The 19,202-nt window shown below is 38.7% G+C and overlaps 1 protein-coding gene across 1 annotated transcript in view; it reads left to right on the forward strand.

Moving 5' to 3' along the window:
• The window catches only part of LOC117533124, a 52,082-nt gene that overhangs the window by 14,779 nt on the left and 18,101 nt on the right, over positions 1–19,202 (forward strand). The window contains exons 14-43 of the mRNA XM_034196763.1: positions 68–270; positions 864–961; positions 1,846–1,964; positions 2,186–2,362; positions 2,484–2,515; positions 2,768–2,865; positions 4,410–4,432; positions 4,556–4,577; positions 4,673–4,700; positions 4,797–4,875; positions 5,921–6,067; positions 6,851–7,062; positions 8,960–9,060; positions 9,156–9,274; positions 10,394–10,570; positions 10,653–10,684; positions 10,797–10,894; positions 11,728–11,750; positions 11,846–11,867; positions 11,954–11,981; positions 12,098–12,182; positions 12,865–13,011; positions 13,541–13,752; positions 13,834–13,937; positions 14,456–14,574; positions 17,050–17,205; positions 17,840–18,054; positions 18,223–18,308; positions 18,544–18,680; positions 18,758–18,883. Coding sequence (XP_034052654.1) covers positions 68–270; positions 864–961; positions 1,846–1,964; positions 2,186–2,362; positions 2,484–2,515; positions 2,768–2,865; positions 4,410–4,432; positions 4,556–4,577; positions 4,673–4,700; positions 4,797–4,875; positions 5,921–6,067; positions 6,851–7,062; positions 8,960–9,060; positions 9,156–9,274; positions 10,394–10,570; positions 10,653–10,684; positions 10,797–10,894; positions 11,728–11,750; positions 11,846–11,867; positions 11,954–11,981; positions 12,098–12,182; positions 12,865–13,011; positions 13,541–13,752; positions 13,834–13,937; positions 14,456–14,574; positions 17,050–17,205; positions 17,840–18,054; positions 18,223–18,308; positions 18,544–18,680; positions 18,758–18,883 — 3,225 coding nt within the window. The remainder of the gene's footprint in view (positions 1–67; positions 271–863; positions 962–1,845; positions 1,965–2,185; positions 2,363–2,483; positions 2,516–2,767; positions 2,866–4,409; positions 4,433–4,555; positions 4,578–4,672; positions 4,701–4,796; positions 4,876–5,920; positions 6,068–6,850; positions 7,063–8,959; positions 9,061–9,155; positions 9,275–10,393; positions 10,571–10,652; positions 10,685–10,796; positions 10,895–11,727; positions 11,751–11,845; positions 11,868–11,953; positions 11,982–12,097; positions 12,183–12,864; positions 13,012–13,540; positions 13,753–13,833; positions 13,938–14,455; positions 14,575–17,049; positions 17,206–17,839; positions 18,055–18,222; positions 18,309–18,543; positions 18,681–18,757; positions 18,884–19,202) is intronic.

Here is a 19,202-nt window from a genome sequence, read left to right on the forward strand (position 1 = left end):
TGTATTGGAAGCTATTTGTAAAAACTTTAAATTGAAATCATTGCTTTTTCCCTTTTCTTTTCTGCAGAACTTCAAAGAGTTGGCGATGGACTTCCAGCAGATCTTCAGCGAGGCGGAGTCTCCGTCTCTGACCCCGGAGAACCTGGAGGACCCGGCCTTCATCAAACTCTGGTTTAATATCAAGATGGTTCCTCTGCTGCCCAACGTGCACTCAGGCCTCCTGTCCTGCCTCAGCACCAAGAACTTCTCCTGCCCCGTCTACCAGACCATGTGAGCTCACTGGAGACTTGTTTCACACATCTACACACACACTTTATGGCAGGGATGTCCAGACTTTTTTCACAGAGGGCCACATACAGCAAAATATACGAAGGGCCGGGCCACTCACTCGGGGTATATTGCCTCATTAGTTCAGTTATTATAAGTTAGCAAAATCAATCCAATGTAGGTACATTATTCTTGATACTTGAACATTCAGCTGCCTACATCACAGCTCTCCATGGGGTTTAATTTATTTTGTTAGCAGCTCATTCCTTAAATCAGAAGCTTCAGGTTGATTATAATAAGAGGAAATATGAAGGGTATATTTCAAGGTTATGCAAACAAGTTATTGGGCTTTTTTCTTATCAACATAGATTTGTTAGAACATGTTTTCAACTTTAATTGACTGAATTTATTTGAAAACTGGGCACATGAATACTGCGTAAAATATTTGAACATATATATTTAAGAAGTACAATATAAGCAGAAGTGTACTTTTTCTATTTGCTGAGGGCCGATTCAAAATGGTCCGCGGGCCGTAGTTTGGACACCCCTGCTTTTTGGTGTACTTAATGTCATTTCTTCCTTTTCAATATGTGCAGTGTGGCAGAATTCAGCAAACACGAGACTGATATGTATCCTAATCCTGACATCTATGAGCACTTCATCTTTCCCTTCCTGATGCATCACAACACCTCTGGTAAGTTAACTCTAAGTAGATGTTTGGCCGATTTTAAAATGGCTTAGAAGGACAACAGAAACGCTGAAGAAATAATCACCAGACTAAACCTTTTTTCATTGCAAATCACAACATGTTGGCAAATAATAGAAAGCCAAATTGTAAACTTAATGCAAACTACAGCTCACTTTAAAGGTGGGGTAGGTCATTTTGGAGAAACCAGCTCGAGTAGCTAGAATTTGAAAATACACAGCCGGAACAAATCTGCCACTTCCTCACAGAGCCCCTCCTCCAACACACACGAACGAGCACATGACCAATGAGGGCACGAGGTAAGTTTGTGCACAGATGGAAGGCTGACAGTCAGGTAGGCCATCCAGTTATTTTAGCCGGGCCGGCTCAGATGATTGGTCGTGCTTTTTACAGTACTACGGCTTCCAGATGATATTTGTTATGGATTTTTTGTCAAAGCACTTCAGATATTCATTGCTATCGGGATGTTAAGAGCATTCCATGGAATATAACAAAAAGTGTACCTCGAGCCGGTTTCTCAAACTTACCCCACCTTTAAGAGGTATCATGTCTCTGCTGCAGTGGAGGAAGTGTTTAGTATTTTGGAGGCTGTGGTGCAGTGGGTTAGTGCGTTGGTGTTTGGATCAGGGGGTCACAGGTTCAAACCCCACTGCAGTCAGCATGTCGTTGTGTCCCTGGGACACTTCACCCCAAATTGTTCCTGTGGGGATTGCCCACAGTATTGAGTATGTAAGTCGCTTTGGATGAAAGCGTCTAACATGTAATGTAATGTAATGTAGATCATGTATTAAGTAGAAAGATAAATTCTAGTGAAAGATCTAAATGTGCAAAATGTACTTTGAAGATTAATCAATATACTGAATGCTTTGCAGATCCCCAGTGTGTCTCCTCGGCCAATAGCAGTGCAGAATGGCTGATAAAGAACTTTGGTGTTTATTCAAGATTCCCCTCCATCACTGACTTCTACAAACTCAACCCGTACTTCTCCGGAGTAAGTCACGAAACCCTGACAACGCTCCGTCTTAAAATCACTTTAGAGCCCTTACTTTTCTCCTGGATCCATCTCTTCGTATCGTTATTTTTGTCATATGGATTGTCTATGTTGTAATTGTGTTATTATGAGTCCCTCCTCAGTTTCATGTTTTCCTCCTGTCAAAAATACAGTTTGTTTGATTATTAATTATACGTTCCTTCTCTTTGTCTCCTGTCCAGCTGGAGGTTCTTCCCCTCTTGTCTCCAAAGCAAATAGCGGGGATGCTGCTGTTGCCTCTTCCTACTCCACCTGAGAAAGACGTTGTTATAGACCGAGTGTTTGACTTCCTGTTTGAGTCCCCCGAAGACGCGAGACTTCCTGAAGTCCTGCACGAACTGCTTTATCTCATCAACAAGGTAACAGCTTTGCAAAGAGGCCTTATTACATTGAGGGGGTTCTCCCTTTCCTCTAGTGTTATATAGGTTTGGCAAAAGCTAAAATCCCCAAATAAATAACTGTCAAATGTGTCTTTGTCAGGTCAATCCACCCTGTGATGTCTACAGACAAATGTAAGTACCTTCAGAAACTTATTATAACTTTTTGTGCGGCAGCTGAAGTGCAAAGAGTGCGAATACAAAATATAAATGTTTTGAATATTAATCAGCAATGTTTTACATTTGCACTACTTTTTTTGTGAACACATATATTTGTAAAAATGTCTTCCCAGTAAAGTAGATTAAGAATAGAGAATATATTTTAGGGTTTTGCAGCCGTGTGAATGCTTTCTTATTTAATGTTTCCTGTTTTCTTTTCAATGTCAGTTTTGAGAGATTGTACGGAGCCATACCAGATCTGCCACGAGATGTAGAACCATTCATCTGGTCTTACATCGATCAGCTGATTAACGTGGCGCCAGAAGGTCAGTCCCTTTCTACTAAATACTGTTCATATTTACATTAATGATGTGGCCGTCTACAGTATGCTTCCTGTAGTTATTGAATTGCTCTTTTTACTGCACTGTTAGTGTACCGTTTTATTATTATTGTGCTGCTGTGTTTATTTTACTTTTGTAACTCTGGCACAACAATATCCGTCCTCACACACTTACAAAAAACCTACAGGATTAACAGACTGTATTTGTATATACTGTATAGACAGCGTGGCAGCCTGCAGTCCATGTCCACACGGTAGAATAATCCAAACGGTCCTTTGCTTCTGCCGCGGCTCCAGTAGCCACGATCAGATCCAAATCTGACAATTCAAGTGATAGTAAGGCAAGGCAAGTTTATTTATATAGCACTTTTCAACACAAGGCAATTCAAAGTGCTTTACAAAAAATGAAAGACATTAAAAAATGGCATTTAAAATCAGTCATTAAAAAGAAAAGCTAATAAAATAAACATTAAAAGAAAAAATACATGGATAAAAGTTACAGTGCAGTCTAAGATATGCAATTAAAAGCAGCGACAAAAAAAAACAAAAAACCGCTCGTAATCCTCACGTCGTTGTCGGACGTTATAGCGGCCAAAATCATAAAAATATAAGAAAGAAATATAACGCAAAGTGCCGCCGAGGCACCCGTCAGCGAATCTTACGCATGGGTAAAAATCAAGGTCCGAGCAAAAGTCGTTTCAGTGCAATTTATTGTCAACACATCAAGCATTTCTCTTCCTTCTTACCCGATGATAAAAAACCATAAGCCTACCGGGTGCGCCGCTCACTACCACCTGTTTCCCATATTTATAATGAGCCGGTCTCCCCTCCCCCGGTGCCCAAAGGCTGTCTTTACAAAACAGAGGCATGGTACAACTTATTTGATCAACTTAAATAAGAATTAAAAGGAAGATTTACTATAAACAAAAAAGAACAATAAAATAAATGGATAACTATTAAATAATATAAGCTCCTAGATATGGCTTCATCAGACGTTTTTGACTTAATGTAGTGGCCAATTGCCCAAAAAAGGAATGTTCAAAGGCCACTTAGTCTAGGAGGCGAATTCGAGTATTGACTCGCGTATGTTCAAGAAATCCAAACTCCTCGCTCGTTCCATTCAAGTGCTTTATTAGGAGGTTCAATGGATCAGCAGCCGACGTGGAGCCTTTGCACGGTATTTCAACATACAAACAAACAAATCCCAGGCGTGTGCGGTCAAAAGCATTTTCCAACTTCCTCTCTAGACTCCCTGCTGTGTCACGCTGGCATTCATACCTGAGCACGCTCCTACAATCTGCTTTCTATAAATAATAACAACACATGAAACTTGAGCTGTCCATAAGCAAGATAAAACGTTACAAAAACAGTATAATAATAATTGATAGTTATTCAGCTCATTAAATTAAAATAATATTCGATTGGCTCACCAAACCATCAATTATTAACATAAAAGAATGTGCCTAAATGGCTCTTACAATGTGTATTACATTTAGACACTGAATATTTGGTACCTTTTGTTTTTCACAGAGTGTGTGCCACAGAACTTAACGGTGAGATTTCTTTTCGTTTTTCATTTTAATCTGAATTCTGTTGCTCATGAATTCATTGTTTTAGATGGTTTGTTTAATGATATTCTTTCAAAGTCATTCATTCCTTAAATCTTTCTTTTACAGTGCCCAGATATCAAGTACAACAGTAAGAGCTCTTCACTTTTAAGTCTTATTGTATCACTTCTTACATTACTGTGAGTGCGTTTAGAGATAAATTGTTATATTTCTGCTGTTTGACAGGTACGCACATCTGCAAAGGAGTTGACAGGTAGGAAGGAAGCTGTCATTATTTGAATCCAAAATTACAATAACTCTTTCAATAACCTCAAATCTGACATGTATTTACCTTTTTGTGTTTTCACAGCTCTGCCCTGCACTCTCACTTGAACTCATCTAAAGATGTGTCCTGCAATTTCACCCTGGAGACGTATGCATGTGCACAGGTGACCATTTTAAAGTCAGAGTGGAAATGCAAAGGTTGATTTCTGAGAGGGGTTTTTATGCATCATGCTGCCTGTTTGGATCAATTACAAGACAAGATCAGGCTTCTTTTAAACACAATTTGGAAATAGAATTGTTGCAGAAACACAAGGAAATAAATAAGTACAGGTACATGGAAAAAGGTTACAAATCAAACGGTATTACTTTACTTAGATAGTCTGCCTACAAATAGTTTTAGAGAGTATGTGGAACTGTTTACAACACATTTTACCAATGCTAATGTGTATAGCATACTCTTAAAATGTGTATGTACATTCATTTACACATTAACTTATGTATATCTACAGACTATAAAAAGAGCAAAGAGACACACAATTACAATACAAGCAGTATAACAACAGTGCCCTTAATCACAGTTGTAGTCAAATTCTTGAATTAGCTAAAGTATAGGTAGAGTACTATGATAATACCCAAAATAACCAGCCCCCCCCTACCTCACCGACCTGATCCACCACCACACATCAGAGGCGAAGCTCCTCTCTATCCCCACACGAACCAAGCTCCGAACCTGGGGGGACAGAGCCTTCTCCACCCTCTGGAACTCCCTTCCACCACACATCAGAGACCGCACCGACCCCCCCACTTTCAAAACACCGACCAAAACACACCTCTTCTGACTGGCTTTTAATTTGTGAATTATGTTGTGTAGCTGTTTTAATATTTTTTATTCGATTTGATCTCGTTTTATCACCACTGTAAAGCGTCTTTGAGCACCTGAAAAAAGCACTTTGAAATTAAATGTATTATTATTATTAAAATAACAGTCAGAATAGTTTATTATAGTATATTACAGTGTGACATACAAAGCAAATGTAGTGATAGTTTAACATACGTACAGTATAACACAGAAAAAGTATATAAAATAACCACATGCATGAGAAGAAGGAGAATCAAAAGGTGGAAATGGAATTAAGTCCTTGGATGTTTTTGTTAAATAACCTGTTGAATATATCAATACAATGGTATTTATATTTTTTTCTTACACAGCTGGAAGACTTCAGCGCCATTCATCTGGTGTCCCTGCTGAAATGTAATCTGCCCGGAAACAGCTCGCACTCCATTGTTTTGTGGAAGATGCTGCTGACGAAAGTCTCCTCTGTCCTGGACCCGGCTCTGGACATGTTGGCCGGCATGGTCAGTATATTTGACATACAGTCTCGTCGGGCCTCATGAAGTCTTCCTTTGAAGTGAATGATTCAAATGTCAAAAAGTTGTGTTGTTTCCTTGTACGATGTGAGGGTCTAAGGATAGAGGGTCTAAGGACAGAGGGTCTAAGGACAGAGGGTGTCGTTTTTATCATACTGATATTCTGAACAATCTGTGCTGTTGTAATTGCTGTAAAGTGTCTCTACTGTAGGCTATTTTTATTTTATGTACAGCACTTTGGCTCGACCAAAAATCGTTTATAAATGTGCTATATAAATAAAACTTGATTTGATTTGATTTGAAAAAAAAGAGCTCATCAATTTGAAAAAGATTGAATTGCTGGACGAAGGCTCCTAAAATATTAAAGAACACATTTCATTTAATTTGTATTTGTTCCGTTCACGGTATGCACAACTTAATGTATAACAATTATTTACAAAACACACCATACCCGGAAAGGAGCAGGGAGAAGAAAATAATCTTATATTACCTTTCTAAAAAAATAGAAATAGATGGTCTGTCCTTCATATTTTCTTATTCACAGCCAATCATAACAGTATCTTAGGAAAATAAGAGAAACACAAAAAAAATGTCTTGGTTCCCACTTGACAGTTAACGGAAAGAAACAAAACAACAACAACAACACCAAAACATCACATGCACAAGGAAAAGTTCCACACCCTCATCTGAGTCCTACTGGAGTAGAAGGGGGAAAGCGGTGCATAATAATAATATATATATAATGATGTAATAAGTGTATTTCTCCTACAGCCAATGCCCACGGTTGGTCCGTCGGCCTCGGAGGTGTTGGACGTGATCGGAGAGATCCGAGTGTCTCTGCTGACGGACGAGGAGCTGATGAACAGCAGCGTCATCAGGAAGTGGTTTTCTCAACGTCTGAGCGCGTTTCTGCCGTTTACATCCGGAAGATTCCTGCACTGTCTGACCAACAGGAACCTCAGCTGTCACTCATACCAGCAAATGTAAGTGATTTGACATACATGCCATATGTAGTGATTTTAATCACCATGTCCGTTTGTTTTGGAGTAGAGTATGTTAAGGCTGGGTCAAAAGTTCAGGACCTACAATGGCAGAGACCAGATGGATTCAGTCTTTTAACAAAGTTTAATAAAGGAGAAAAGGAGCAACTAAAAAACAATCCACAAAATGAAGGTGGATCTAGTTCACGCCGGTGGCGGCGGCAGGACTCAGGCTGGCTCGAGCAGACACTGGAAAAACAGAGCAAAAAACAAGGTTACTCTTCAACAAAAACAGCAAGAGAAAATCACACTCAGCTAGGATACTACGACGTTCAGCTCTACCGAGTGAGACGGAATGATCTGGCACTGGAGTGTGAACATGACCAAGGTTTTATGGAGGAGTTGATTAGATGAGTCCAGGTGCTCCTCATTGTGAACCAGCTGAGCCTTCTAACGATCACCACACTGCACAGGAGAGAGAGAGAAGACAGAGGGCAGGAGGAGAAAGCAAAACCTCTGCGGATAATTTAGCTCTGCGGTAAATCCTCTGGAGCATCTGGACCTTTCGTTATCAGAGAAACGAGCTGTTTTAATCACCTGGGCTTTTTGTTTTGGCATGAAGGAAACTTTTTTGGATAATTTTGCTCCAAGTAGAAAGCACCTAGTGCAGGGGTGTCAAACTCAAGGCCCGGGGGCCAAAACCGGCCCGCGACTTCATTTTATGTGGCCCCGCAAGAGCTTGCAAAGAATATAATACGTTTATTATACGGTTACATGCCGCTTTACAGAAGCACGTTGCCCATAAACTACATGTCCCACAATGCATCTCGTTTTGTGACATGCTCACTGAAGAGACTTGCAATTATTTGCCCTAGACTTCTGCTTTCAGACGTAGTTCATTACTAAGTTATTATCCTATCCGATAATAATCCAATTCAGAGGCAATAATGTCACATAATACATTATTTTATCTATATATTATATATTTATATATGTTTATATAGTTACAACCGGCGCTTTGAGTGCAACCTTTATACGAATGTGGCCCGCGATGAAATTGAGTTTGACACCCCTGACCTAGTGGGAGAGACTGCCTGTACTGACTATACTCAGTGATGGTTGTATCTCCCATGATCCCACGCTGCTTCACAACACCACCAAACTTCATCTCTTGTTATTGTTTTGATTGAGAGACACCAAAAAATGACACATTATGGGTGTCAAAAGTCTTGGATCAAGATATACATGGCCTCCATACAGCCCATTTGATTTAGGTGTTTAGGTAACGGCATGGCCATATTTAGTGATTCCACCGTTTTCCATCACTGTGTCCATTTGTTTTGGAGAAGGGTAGACCTCTGCGGATAATTTAGCTCTGCATTAAATCCTCTGGAGCATCTGGACCTTTCGTTATCAGAGAAACAACCTGTTTTAATCACCTGGTCTGTTGGTTTTGGCATGAAGGAGACTTTTTTTGAAGTAGAAAACACCTGATTCTCCTCTCTAAAGGGAGAGACTGCCTGTACTGACTTTACTCAGTGATGGTTGGGAAGACTCCCATGATCCCACGCTGCTTCACAACACCACCAAACTTCATCTTTTGTCATTGTTTTGATTAAGAGACACCAAAAAATGACACATTATGGGTTTCAAAAGTCTTGCCCTTAAGATATACATGGCCTCCATACAGCCCATTTGATTTGGGTATTTAGGTAACGGCATGGCCTCTTGTCTGGTGTCTCTTTAAGTCTAAATTCTATGTATTTTTGCAACATTGGTATTGACGAGAATGTCTTGTTTATGTTTTTCATATATCCAAAAAGTGTATAACAAGAATTACAAGAAAAAACCCTTCAAAACATGAAAATGTTTCTAATTATTTTGTTGATTTTATTCTCAGACTGCAGGTATTTATCCACCATTTTGATAACATGACCTCACACCAACAACATGTGGTGCTCAAGGACTTCATCCTGCGCTTCCTGTCGCTCCCACACTCAGGTACTTGATGCATGATCTGAGCGACTACAATAACTATTTTTCAAAACGTATTTTAGCCTTTACACGTGTGTTTCCCTCCTCGTGACTTGGTCCAGGTCCAGGCTGTGTGTCTGCCTCTAACAGCAGTGCTGACTGGCTGATGAAGAATCTCGGTCCATTTTCACGGCTTTTATCCATCAAACAGCTGCTTCATCTCAACCCACACTTCAACCCTGTAAGATTCAACTTCTCTTACATCAAGGATTTAGATTATTGAGCAGCACTTTTATTGTGCAAACTCTGTTTAAGTCTTTTAAATCACTTTTAAAAGCCCACTTTAAAATATGAATTGTTTTATGTGTTTTTTTTTATGTTTGTTACTTTATGATGGGTTTACTTTATGATGGGTCGTTAGTTAATTTCATTCTTTGTGCCAATTAAATGTGTTTGGAGAGTGTGAAAAGCACTTTGTAACTCAATTAGAAATAAGCTTCATTTTACTTTGGTTTCTTTTTATTTAAGATTTTCTTTTTTCAATATTGTTTTTTTTCTTTTTTTTTATCCATTTTAATTTTCTTTAATTTATTTGTATTATTCTTTAAGTATTTTTTATTATTTATTTATTTAATGATTTTTTTAATTGTTTTTTAAAGGGGACCTATCATGCAAAATGCACTTTCTGATGTCTTTTATACATAAACATGTGTCCCCGGTGTGTCAGGGAACTCACGCAGCGTCAGAAAATAAAACCCTCTCTCTTTTCCTCCGTACCCAAATCACTAAAAACGGGGGTACAACGGAGCTGATCCAGATTTGCGTCCGATATGACGTAATATCTGAAATGTGGACCCACGGCCCAATCAGAAACGTTGCTATCAGAAACAATGTCCGACTGTTTTGGACGTAATATGGTCGGTGTTACATTAGCATCGCTAATACTCAGAGCTAACCTGTACTGGAGAGCATGTGTGTGAAGAAGCAGGAAATGAAAAGGAACTCACCTTGTGGTATAACCGGCAAGAGAGAAAGCCTTTGAGCTCCAGACTGTTTCAGAAACAATCCTTGATGATCCATGATATTTATTTTTAAAGCTTTATTCCCAGAATCAGCACTTTTGAAACAGGAAGTGAAATAGAGGGATATGAGGCATGGCTAGAATGGGTGATCTGTTTGGTATTTTGAGAAAAACACTTCATAGACATGCTTTTTATATATTTGTATATATCTGAGACATATGATATTGCCTAAAAATAGCATGATAGGTGACCTTTAATGTTATTGTTTTTTAAATTAGAATTATGACCTTGTTATTCCCGCAGCAGTGAAACTCTTTTTGTCCCCCCCCTCTCTGCAGCTGGAGGCTCTGCGGCTCCTGACTCCCTTACAGACCGCTGAGCTGCTGCTGGTGAATCTCCCCTCTGATCTCGATAAAGACGCCATCATTAATGTGATTTTTGACTTCCTCACTGAGTCTCCCGACGAGAAGAAACTCCAGGAGTTCCTGATGAACCTCGCCATGCTCCATAACCAGGTGAAAGATTATTCCTCTTGAATAAAAATATACACTTTGCACTGCGTCCAAAGTTATAATGTTGTTTTTTCTTTATTTAAAGGCAAACTTTACCTGTTCATCGTACAAAACACTGTAAGTTAAAACGTATTTCACGTGTTGATTTTATAGACTTTGTATTGATCTTCTTAAAAACAATGATATGAATCATGAAATTGTGATTTAATCCCACATGTTGCTGTTCCAGGTATACGAGAATGGACATGGCCTTATCCTCCGTTTCTGTAAATACAGCGCACACCATCACATACATCAAGATGGAGTTATCCAAATACATTCCTCCAGGTGAGAACCACAGGCTACTAAACATTACAAACATTCACAATAAAATAATAATACAATACTTATACTTGGAAAAGCTTTGAGGTTGGAAAAACCATCTTAAAAATTGAAATCCAAAATGTGAAACTCTTGCTTCGCCATTTATCTCTATTAAAATATTATGGATTTCTTACAATTGAAATCATCATTATAACTTTTGATCTACTCCACGTGTCAAACTCAAGGCCCGGGGGCCAAATCAGGCCCGTGGTGGATTTAATTTCGGCCCGCAGGATAATTTATAATTACTATTAGATCTGTCCCGCCGGTATATTGCACGCACACCTTCACTCCATCCTGAGGGTCTCCTCAGCTCAGAGCCTGACCCCAAACATTGATGAACTTGCACCCAAGATGAGATGCCAAGTATCTGCTTGAGCTAGCATCACAGAGCAGCACACTGAGTTTAAATGGATGTTTCCTTCTGCACTTTTTCTCTTGAGACAACAGGGCATGTTTGGTTTGTTCTTTGATGGAAATAGTTTTGTTGAAGCTGTTGTTGGCCTGTGGAAAAATGTACTCATAAGAAATGACTCTGGAAAAGCTGCAGATAGAGCCATAAGAAATGACTGCAACTGATTATTTAATGTTTCATGTTGTTTTTATAGTCAATCATTTAAGCTTTGTTAGTTCCAGGTTTAATATGTGCAATAAGTTCATTTCAATAAGTTTCACAATAAACATTGAACCAGTCCGGCCCTCGACTAGTACCCATTTTTTTATTTTGGCCCACTGTGTATTTGAGTTTGACGCCCCTGATCTACTCCATGAACTAATTCCTTTTTCTTTTATTACAGGTTGCATCATCTACAGCGGACAGGTACATACATGTGATTTATTCTTGTTCAATATTGTGTATCTTAAATTTGATTTATGTTAAAATACTTAAACCGTCTTAATCTTTTCCCCCTCCAGTGCAATGTCACCATGACAAACGGTAAGTTCTCTCATTGCCTGAAAACAATATACGATATTCAATATCTTGAACAAATAAATGCATCTATTTCTTCTTATTTCTCACAGAAACTGACATCTGTCTTGGAGTGAACAGGTGGGATATATAATCCTCTCTCTCTCTAAATATCATACCTTGAGATAGTTTGAACATTTAGTATTATTAAACTGTCACTAAATGTTTAATGTTCTTTGTTTATTGTGAAACTACAGCACAAAGCTGCAGCTCAGCCTGAGCAGCGGACAGATGCTCGGAGGCTTCTGTGACTTTTCTGTGGAGGAATACGCCTGCGCTTCTGTAAGACATAAAACATCTCAAGTGGTGAAACGCAGTACTTTTATTTAAGCATTTAACAACAGAGTATTTGTTCTTTAATTGAGTATTTCCCCTTTGTTCTACTTTCTACTTCAAAGTCAAGTCAAAGTCAACTTTATTGTCAATCTTTCAGTTTGTGTGTACAGACAGAGAGATCAAAATACTGTTCCCACAATCCCGAATATAAAAACAAATGTATATCAAATATAAAAATATGTGTGCAAATATGTATATACACAGTCAAAGTTGACTTGTGTAGTATACTTGTACTCCACTGAGACATATTTTTTCTCTCAAATGCATTTTTATGACACTTGTAGTCGCTTTTCACATGAAACCCTACGGTATAGTCTAGTTGCCAGCATAGTGAACCCGGAAATGTTGAGTACAGTACAATGTATAGTACGGGTCCCCCGCACATAGAAACTTCCAGATGCTAACTTGCATATTTTGGGAAATGTGCACAATTAGCACAAGTTGCGTTCATTGAAATGAATGGCATTTAAGCCTACCTAAACAATTGTAAAAAATGTTGACTTTGGACAACTTGGGAGTGGTTTTAGGGGTTATTGAGGATGCTTGAATTCCTTTATAGCCGAGTCCATTTTTTGATTTTCAGGATCAAAAATGTAAGTTTTCACCATGTTGCTCTTTCGTCTCACAGCTGTCGGGCTTGAAAGCAGAACATTTAGCGGCAGTTCTGATGTGTGATCGATCCTCAAACTCCAGCAGCTCGAGGCCCGTCTGGAAGCTTCTCCTCTCCAAAGCCTCTCATGTTCTGGACAAAGCTCTCGATCTTCTCCCCGACAAGGTACGAATCAGACCTCATTTAAATCTGTTCATAATGAGCTGTGGAAAATAATGCATTTGAATGGTATCATCAATATGTCAATGATTAAGTAAAATGATTGCTGAGCTGACAATTGTGTATTTCTGAGTAAAACATTTACTTCAAGTATATTCAAAATCTGTGTAAGACTGAGGAGAAGCAGACTTTGATAGGGTTATAAACCATTAAGTCAAATGCAGTTAATGGCTTTGTGGTAGGCTGTAGGGAAACCAGTGTGCATCCTGTGTGTCTCTTTGAGCTTAAAGTAACATCTAAAATCCTTTAATTGTTCTAAAGCACATACATTTCACAATATGACAGCAAAGGGAGAGTGCAAAAACAAGAACAGATAAATTCATTTGAATATTTGAGATACACAGTGAACGTATTCATATTGAATTCTTCACTCATTTTTAAATCTGTTTAAGTGTGTGTCGGTTAACAATCTGAAACCATCTGGCCAAGTTCATTCATCCTATCAAGTCACTGTTTGTTTCATTTCTTCTTGTAGTCTCTGGACCCCAGAAATCCTGCAGTGTCGATGATTTTGGACTCAATTAGAGAAATCCGATTGGATATGTTCGACATGTCCAGCTTCAACCACCCCGCCCTCCTCCAGCTGTGGTTCCAACGCCGCCTTCGCCCGTTCCTTCCCGCCGTCTCCCCCGAGTTCCTCTCCTGTCTCTCCACAAAGGGCTTGAACTGCAGCAGCTACCAGCTCATGTGAGGAGCTACCCTCAAACTAAATGCTCTATATTTTATAGGATCTTCTTGGATTAATCACGTCCTCTTGTTTGATTTCAGTGTGAAGATTTTGAGCCGTGTGCAGCCTGACATGACACGCGCCACGCAGATGTCTGTCGTCACACACTTCATTAAGGCTTTCCTGACCAGGAATAACACCGCGGGTATGTTCTCACATTTATACAAAGATGGTGTGTCAAAATCAGTGAGCGAGTATTTGAAATATAACGTGTGTTGTTCCAATACCCTTTAATGTTTAAGGAAAGTTATCAAAAGTTACAGTAACAGTTTAAATGGCTGAAATGGCTCATTGTCCACCTGAAAATAATATCATTGGATCAGGATGGAAGAAACTTTAATAGATTCTTATAGAAGGACATGAAATATATGACTTTGAAACAGGCATATCATGTAAACGCAGTATACATGTTTTGTGTTTTCTGTAACCTTTGTGGCAGGCCACCTCTACTTTTAAAATACACATTGCAACTAACTACATACAAATGTCATTTCTATCATGTTGGTATTTATGTTGTGGCAATTTAGTCATTACTATTTGAGGTATCATGCAATGTGTGCAAAGTAAAATATTAAAGGCAAGTCAAAATGTGCACGATATTCTAAATGCATACAATACAATAACTGTATATTATAAAGTTGGTTTGTTGTGTTTGTGGTGCAGACCCCAGCTGCAGCGCTCAAACTAACAACAGTGCAGAATGGCTGCAGAGGAACCTGGGAGGTTTCTCCGTCCTCCTGTCCGTCCACACCCTGCAGACGCTCTACCCAGACTTCACTGCGGTACGTTCTGTTGCCTTTCTCTTGTTATCATATTCATTGACTTCTTTTGTCTGTGTTTTAACCCTCATCAGAGATGGCAAAAGTACACACATCCTTTACTCAAGTAGAAGTACAGATACTCGTGTTTAAAAATACTCTGGTAAAAGTAGAAGCACTGACTAAACTTCTTTACTCAAGTAAAAGTATGAGCTTTGAAATGTCCTTCAGTAAAAAGTACCCATAACTAGCAGCTGTTTTAAAGAGTACCTGACTTCCCTTTATATTAATAGAACAATAATGTCATTGTTAGCTAATGAATGTTTCCATGCTGAACAACGGCAACATGACAACGTTTTCATTGGTCCCTCTTCTTTAGAGAAGACCAGGAAATGATGGATACACGGATCGTGTTCAAATCAATAGGCACGCAATGACTCTAAATAATAATGATCACGCCACCAAACACACATTCAAACTAAAGGAACCAGCTGTTTGGAAAATGACAGAAGTAGAAAGTACAAGTATTTGTGTTCAACATGTAAGAAGTAGAAAGTACAGGTATTTGAGTTCAACATGTAAGAAGTAAAAGTACAGGTATTTGTGTTCAAGATGTAAGAAGTAGAAAGTACAGGTATTTGAGTTCAACATGTAAGAAGTAGAAAGTACAGGTATTTGGGTTCAAGATGTAAGAAGTAGAAAGTACAGGTATTTGTGTTCAAGATGTAAGAAGTAGAAAGTACAGGTATTTGTGTTCAAGATGTAAGAAGTAGAAAGTACAGGTATTTGTGTTCAACATGTAAGAAGTAGAAAGTACAGGTATTTGTGTTCAAGATGTAAGAAGTAGAAAGTACAGGTATTTGTGTTCAACATGTAAGAAGTAGAAAGTACAGGTATTTGTGTTCAACATGTAAGAAGTAGAAAGTACAGGTATTTGTGTTCAAGATGTAAGAAGTAGAAAGTACAGGTATTTGTGTTCAAGATGTAGAGTAAAGTAGGTATTTGTGTTCAAGATGTAAGAAGTAGAAAGTACAGGTATTTGTGTTCAAGATGTAAGAAGTAGAAAGTACAGGTATTTGTGTTCAACATGTAAGAAGTAGAAAGTACAGGTATTTGTGTTCAACATGTAAGAAGTAGAAAGTACAGGTATTTGTGTTCAACATGTAAGAAGTAGAAAGTACAGGTATTTGTGTTCAACATGTAAGAAGTAGAAAGTACAAGTATTTGAGTTCACATGTAAGAAGTAGAAAGTACAGGTATTTGAGTTCAACATGTAAGAAGTAGAAAGTACAGGTATTTGTGTTCAACATGTAAGAAGTAGAAAGTACAGGTATTTGTGTTCAACATGTAAGAAGTATAAAGTACAGGTATTTGTGTTCAACATGTAAGAAGTATAAAGTACAGGTATTTGTGTTCAACATGTAAGAAGTAGAAAGTACAGGTATTTGTGTTCAACATGTAAGAAGTAGAAAGTACAGGTATTTGTGTTCAACATGTAAGAAGTAGAAGTACAGGTATTTGTGTTCAACATGTAAGAAGTAGAAAGTACAGGTATTTGTGTTCAACATGTAAGAAGTAGAAAGTACAGGTATTTGGGTTCAACATGTAAGAAGTAGAAAGTACAGGTATTTGTGTTCAACATGTAAGAAGTAGAAAGTACAGGTATTTGTGTTCAACATGTAAGAAGTAGAAAGTACAGGTATTTGAGTTCAACATGTAAGAAGTAGAAAGTACAGGTATTTGAGTTCAACATGTAAGAAGTAGAAAGTACAGGTATTTGAGTTCAACATGTAAGAAGTAGAAAGTACAGGTATTTGTGTTCAACATGTAAGAAGTAGAAAGTACAGGTATTTGAGTTCAACATGTAAGAAGTAGAAAGTACAGGTATTTGAGTTCAACATGTAAGAAGTAGAAAGTACAGGTATTTGTGTTCAACATGTAAGAAGTAGAAAGTACAGGTATTTGTGTTCAACATGTAAGAAGTAGAAAGTACAGGTATTTGAGTTCAAAATGTGAGAAGTAGAAAGTACAGGTATTTGAGTTCAACATGTAAGAAGTAGAAAGTACAGGTATTTGAGTTCAACATGTAAGAAGTAGAAAGTACAGGTATTTGTGTTCAACATGTAAGAAGTAGAAAGTACAGGTATTTGTGTTCAACATGTAAGAAGTAGAAAGTACAGGTATTTGAGTTCAACATGTAAGAAGTAGAAAGTACAGGTATTTGAGTTCAACATGTAAGAAGTAGAAAGTACAGGTATTTGAGTTCAACATGTAAGAAGTAGAAAGTACAGGTATTTGAGTTCAACATGTAAGAAGTAGAAAGTACAGGTATTTGTGTTCAACATGTAAGAAGTAGAAAGTACAGGTATTTGAGTTCAACATGTAAGAAGTAGTGGAGTAACGTACTGATACCAGAAAAGTACTTGAGTACAGTAACGAAGTATTTGTACTCCACTACTTCCCACCTCTGACATATTTGTGTCTGTGTGCACGGTGCAGATGGAGGCGTTGCCCGAGCTGACGGTCCGACAGCTGGCCGAGGTCTCCTCCACCCCGGGTCAGCTGACCTCTCCTGCTGACGTGGAGATGCTGATGAAACACGTCCCGGACAGATCCATCCCCGCCTTCTTCGATGACTTCTCCCCAGCTATCATGGTGAGTGGGAATCAAACGCATAAATACAATTATGCATTCTTGACTAAAAGTTATTTGTTGCTGTTGCAGGGAATCAAATTCTTATGGTTTTGTTGCAGCTAAACCTTATACAGCACTCGTCACTTGAAACCCGTCCCTTATATTGGTCACCTGTATAATAAAAAAAAGCCCCACAAAAAAACAAACTAAAATACAAATACATTGTTAGTTATTAAATGATATCTAGTACATAAGTAGAGAAAACAATCACTGCCATAAACCAATATCAACTGCTAATTTAAAGTGTGTGCATCAACTAAAATACAACAGTATATTGACCTTTACTAAAACCATCATCAAACACTAATACATCCATCTGTTGATGACAATAACTGAAAGACAACAAGTGATGCTCACTGTATAACACACATAATGTGTATATACTTATCTAAGGTAGAAAACATAAAAAGAGGGAAAGGCTCCGTACCTTCATTCAAATATGATCTAACAGTGTCTTATTAGACTTCTTACAAAAATATTCGAATATGTTTCTGTTAAACTGGCATCAGCTGCATTATGTCGTTGCTTCTGCAATTTTTTTGTTCCCTTTTTTAAAAACGTTCTCTTCTATCTTGGTGTGTCTCTTCTCCCTCAGGGTCATGAGAGCATGTTCCCCTCCCCTGTGCGGTCGGCCCTGCTGCAGGTGGTGTTCGATCGAGCGAACCTCTCCGACCCCTCTGTGGGAGACTCAGAGGTGATGCTGTGGCTGCACGACAGACTGCGCCCCCTGCTGGTCGAGCTGTTGCCGCGACACGTAGCGCCGTTCTTCAGGATTCTGGAGGGAAGAAACTGCAGCATCGAGGAGCAGGGGTAGGTTTGGACCACACCGGGGATTTGATTGAACTGGAATCAAGATCATTTTTAAATCAGTAATGTAAAAATGTAAATTGTCTTTATTTGATTTTTTGTCAGTGAATTAAATCCTACAGCAGACAGAAAATCACTGATTGCCTTTTTTTTTTGCTTACTTCATTTCAGAGTGACAGAACTGAATTCAACGATCTCTTCTCTGAGTGAAGAAACACAGGAAGAAATCTACAGCCACATTGTTCAGTCCCTCAAAGGTAAATAACCCACAATGAAAATACACTTTATGAAACCTATTAAAAAAAACGTTCAAAAATATGAAGAATTATAGATTTCTTTGTATATTTTTGTACATCTGTTGTTCATTAACCCTTCTTTATTCAACACTTTTGAAGATCATTTACAGCAAGCAAATGTATGGCCCATAAGTCCATCACCTTTGTTTTACTATATTTTAAACTTTGAAAGACTTTCTCTCTCTCCTTCCTCCAGGACCGATACCTCTCAAATGCTACGGAGAAAACTACAACCAAAGTTTCTACGGTTTCCTGCAGCGCTCATTCATGAGTTTCCAGTTCCCCAACCTCACCACCTTCCTGTCCCTCATGCCTCACAACAGGATGCATCAGGTGTGTGTCCCAAACATTGTTCAAGTTAAAGTCTGTGTTGATCTGAGACGATGACACCTTTTTAATGTTTCCTCCAGCTGGTGAACTCCATGCCTCCGTCACATCTTGGAGATTTCCTCCGTCGCCCCGATGTCGTCGACAACGATGCAGAGCTCTGTACGATATACGACAACTACGTGCAGACACCCATGTTCCTGGAGACTGTATGTACACACACACACACACACACACACACACACACACACACACACACACACACACACACACACACACACACACACACACACACACACACACATACCATGTATACATCACTTCAGGGGACATTACATTGACTTACATGCATTTCCTGGAGACTTATCCTAAACTTAACCATAACCAACACATGCCTAACCCTAACCCTTACCCTTAACCTAACCCTAACCCTAATCCTAACCCTTAACCTAACCAAGTCTTCACCCTAAAATGAATGATTCCCCTCATGGGGACCTCCATTATGTCCCCATAAGGGAGGCGAGTCCC

This window comes from Gymnodraco acuticeps, unplaced genomic scaffold (assembly GCF_902827175.1).
Source record: "Gymnodraco acuticeps unplaced genomic scaffold, fGymAcu1.1, whole genome shotgun sequence".
Taxonomy (NCBI): domain Eukaryota; kingdom Metazoa; phylum Chordata; class Actinopteri; order Perciformes; family Bathydraconidae; genus Gymnodraco; species Gymnodraco acuticeps.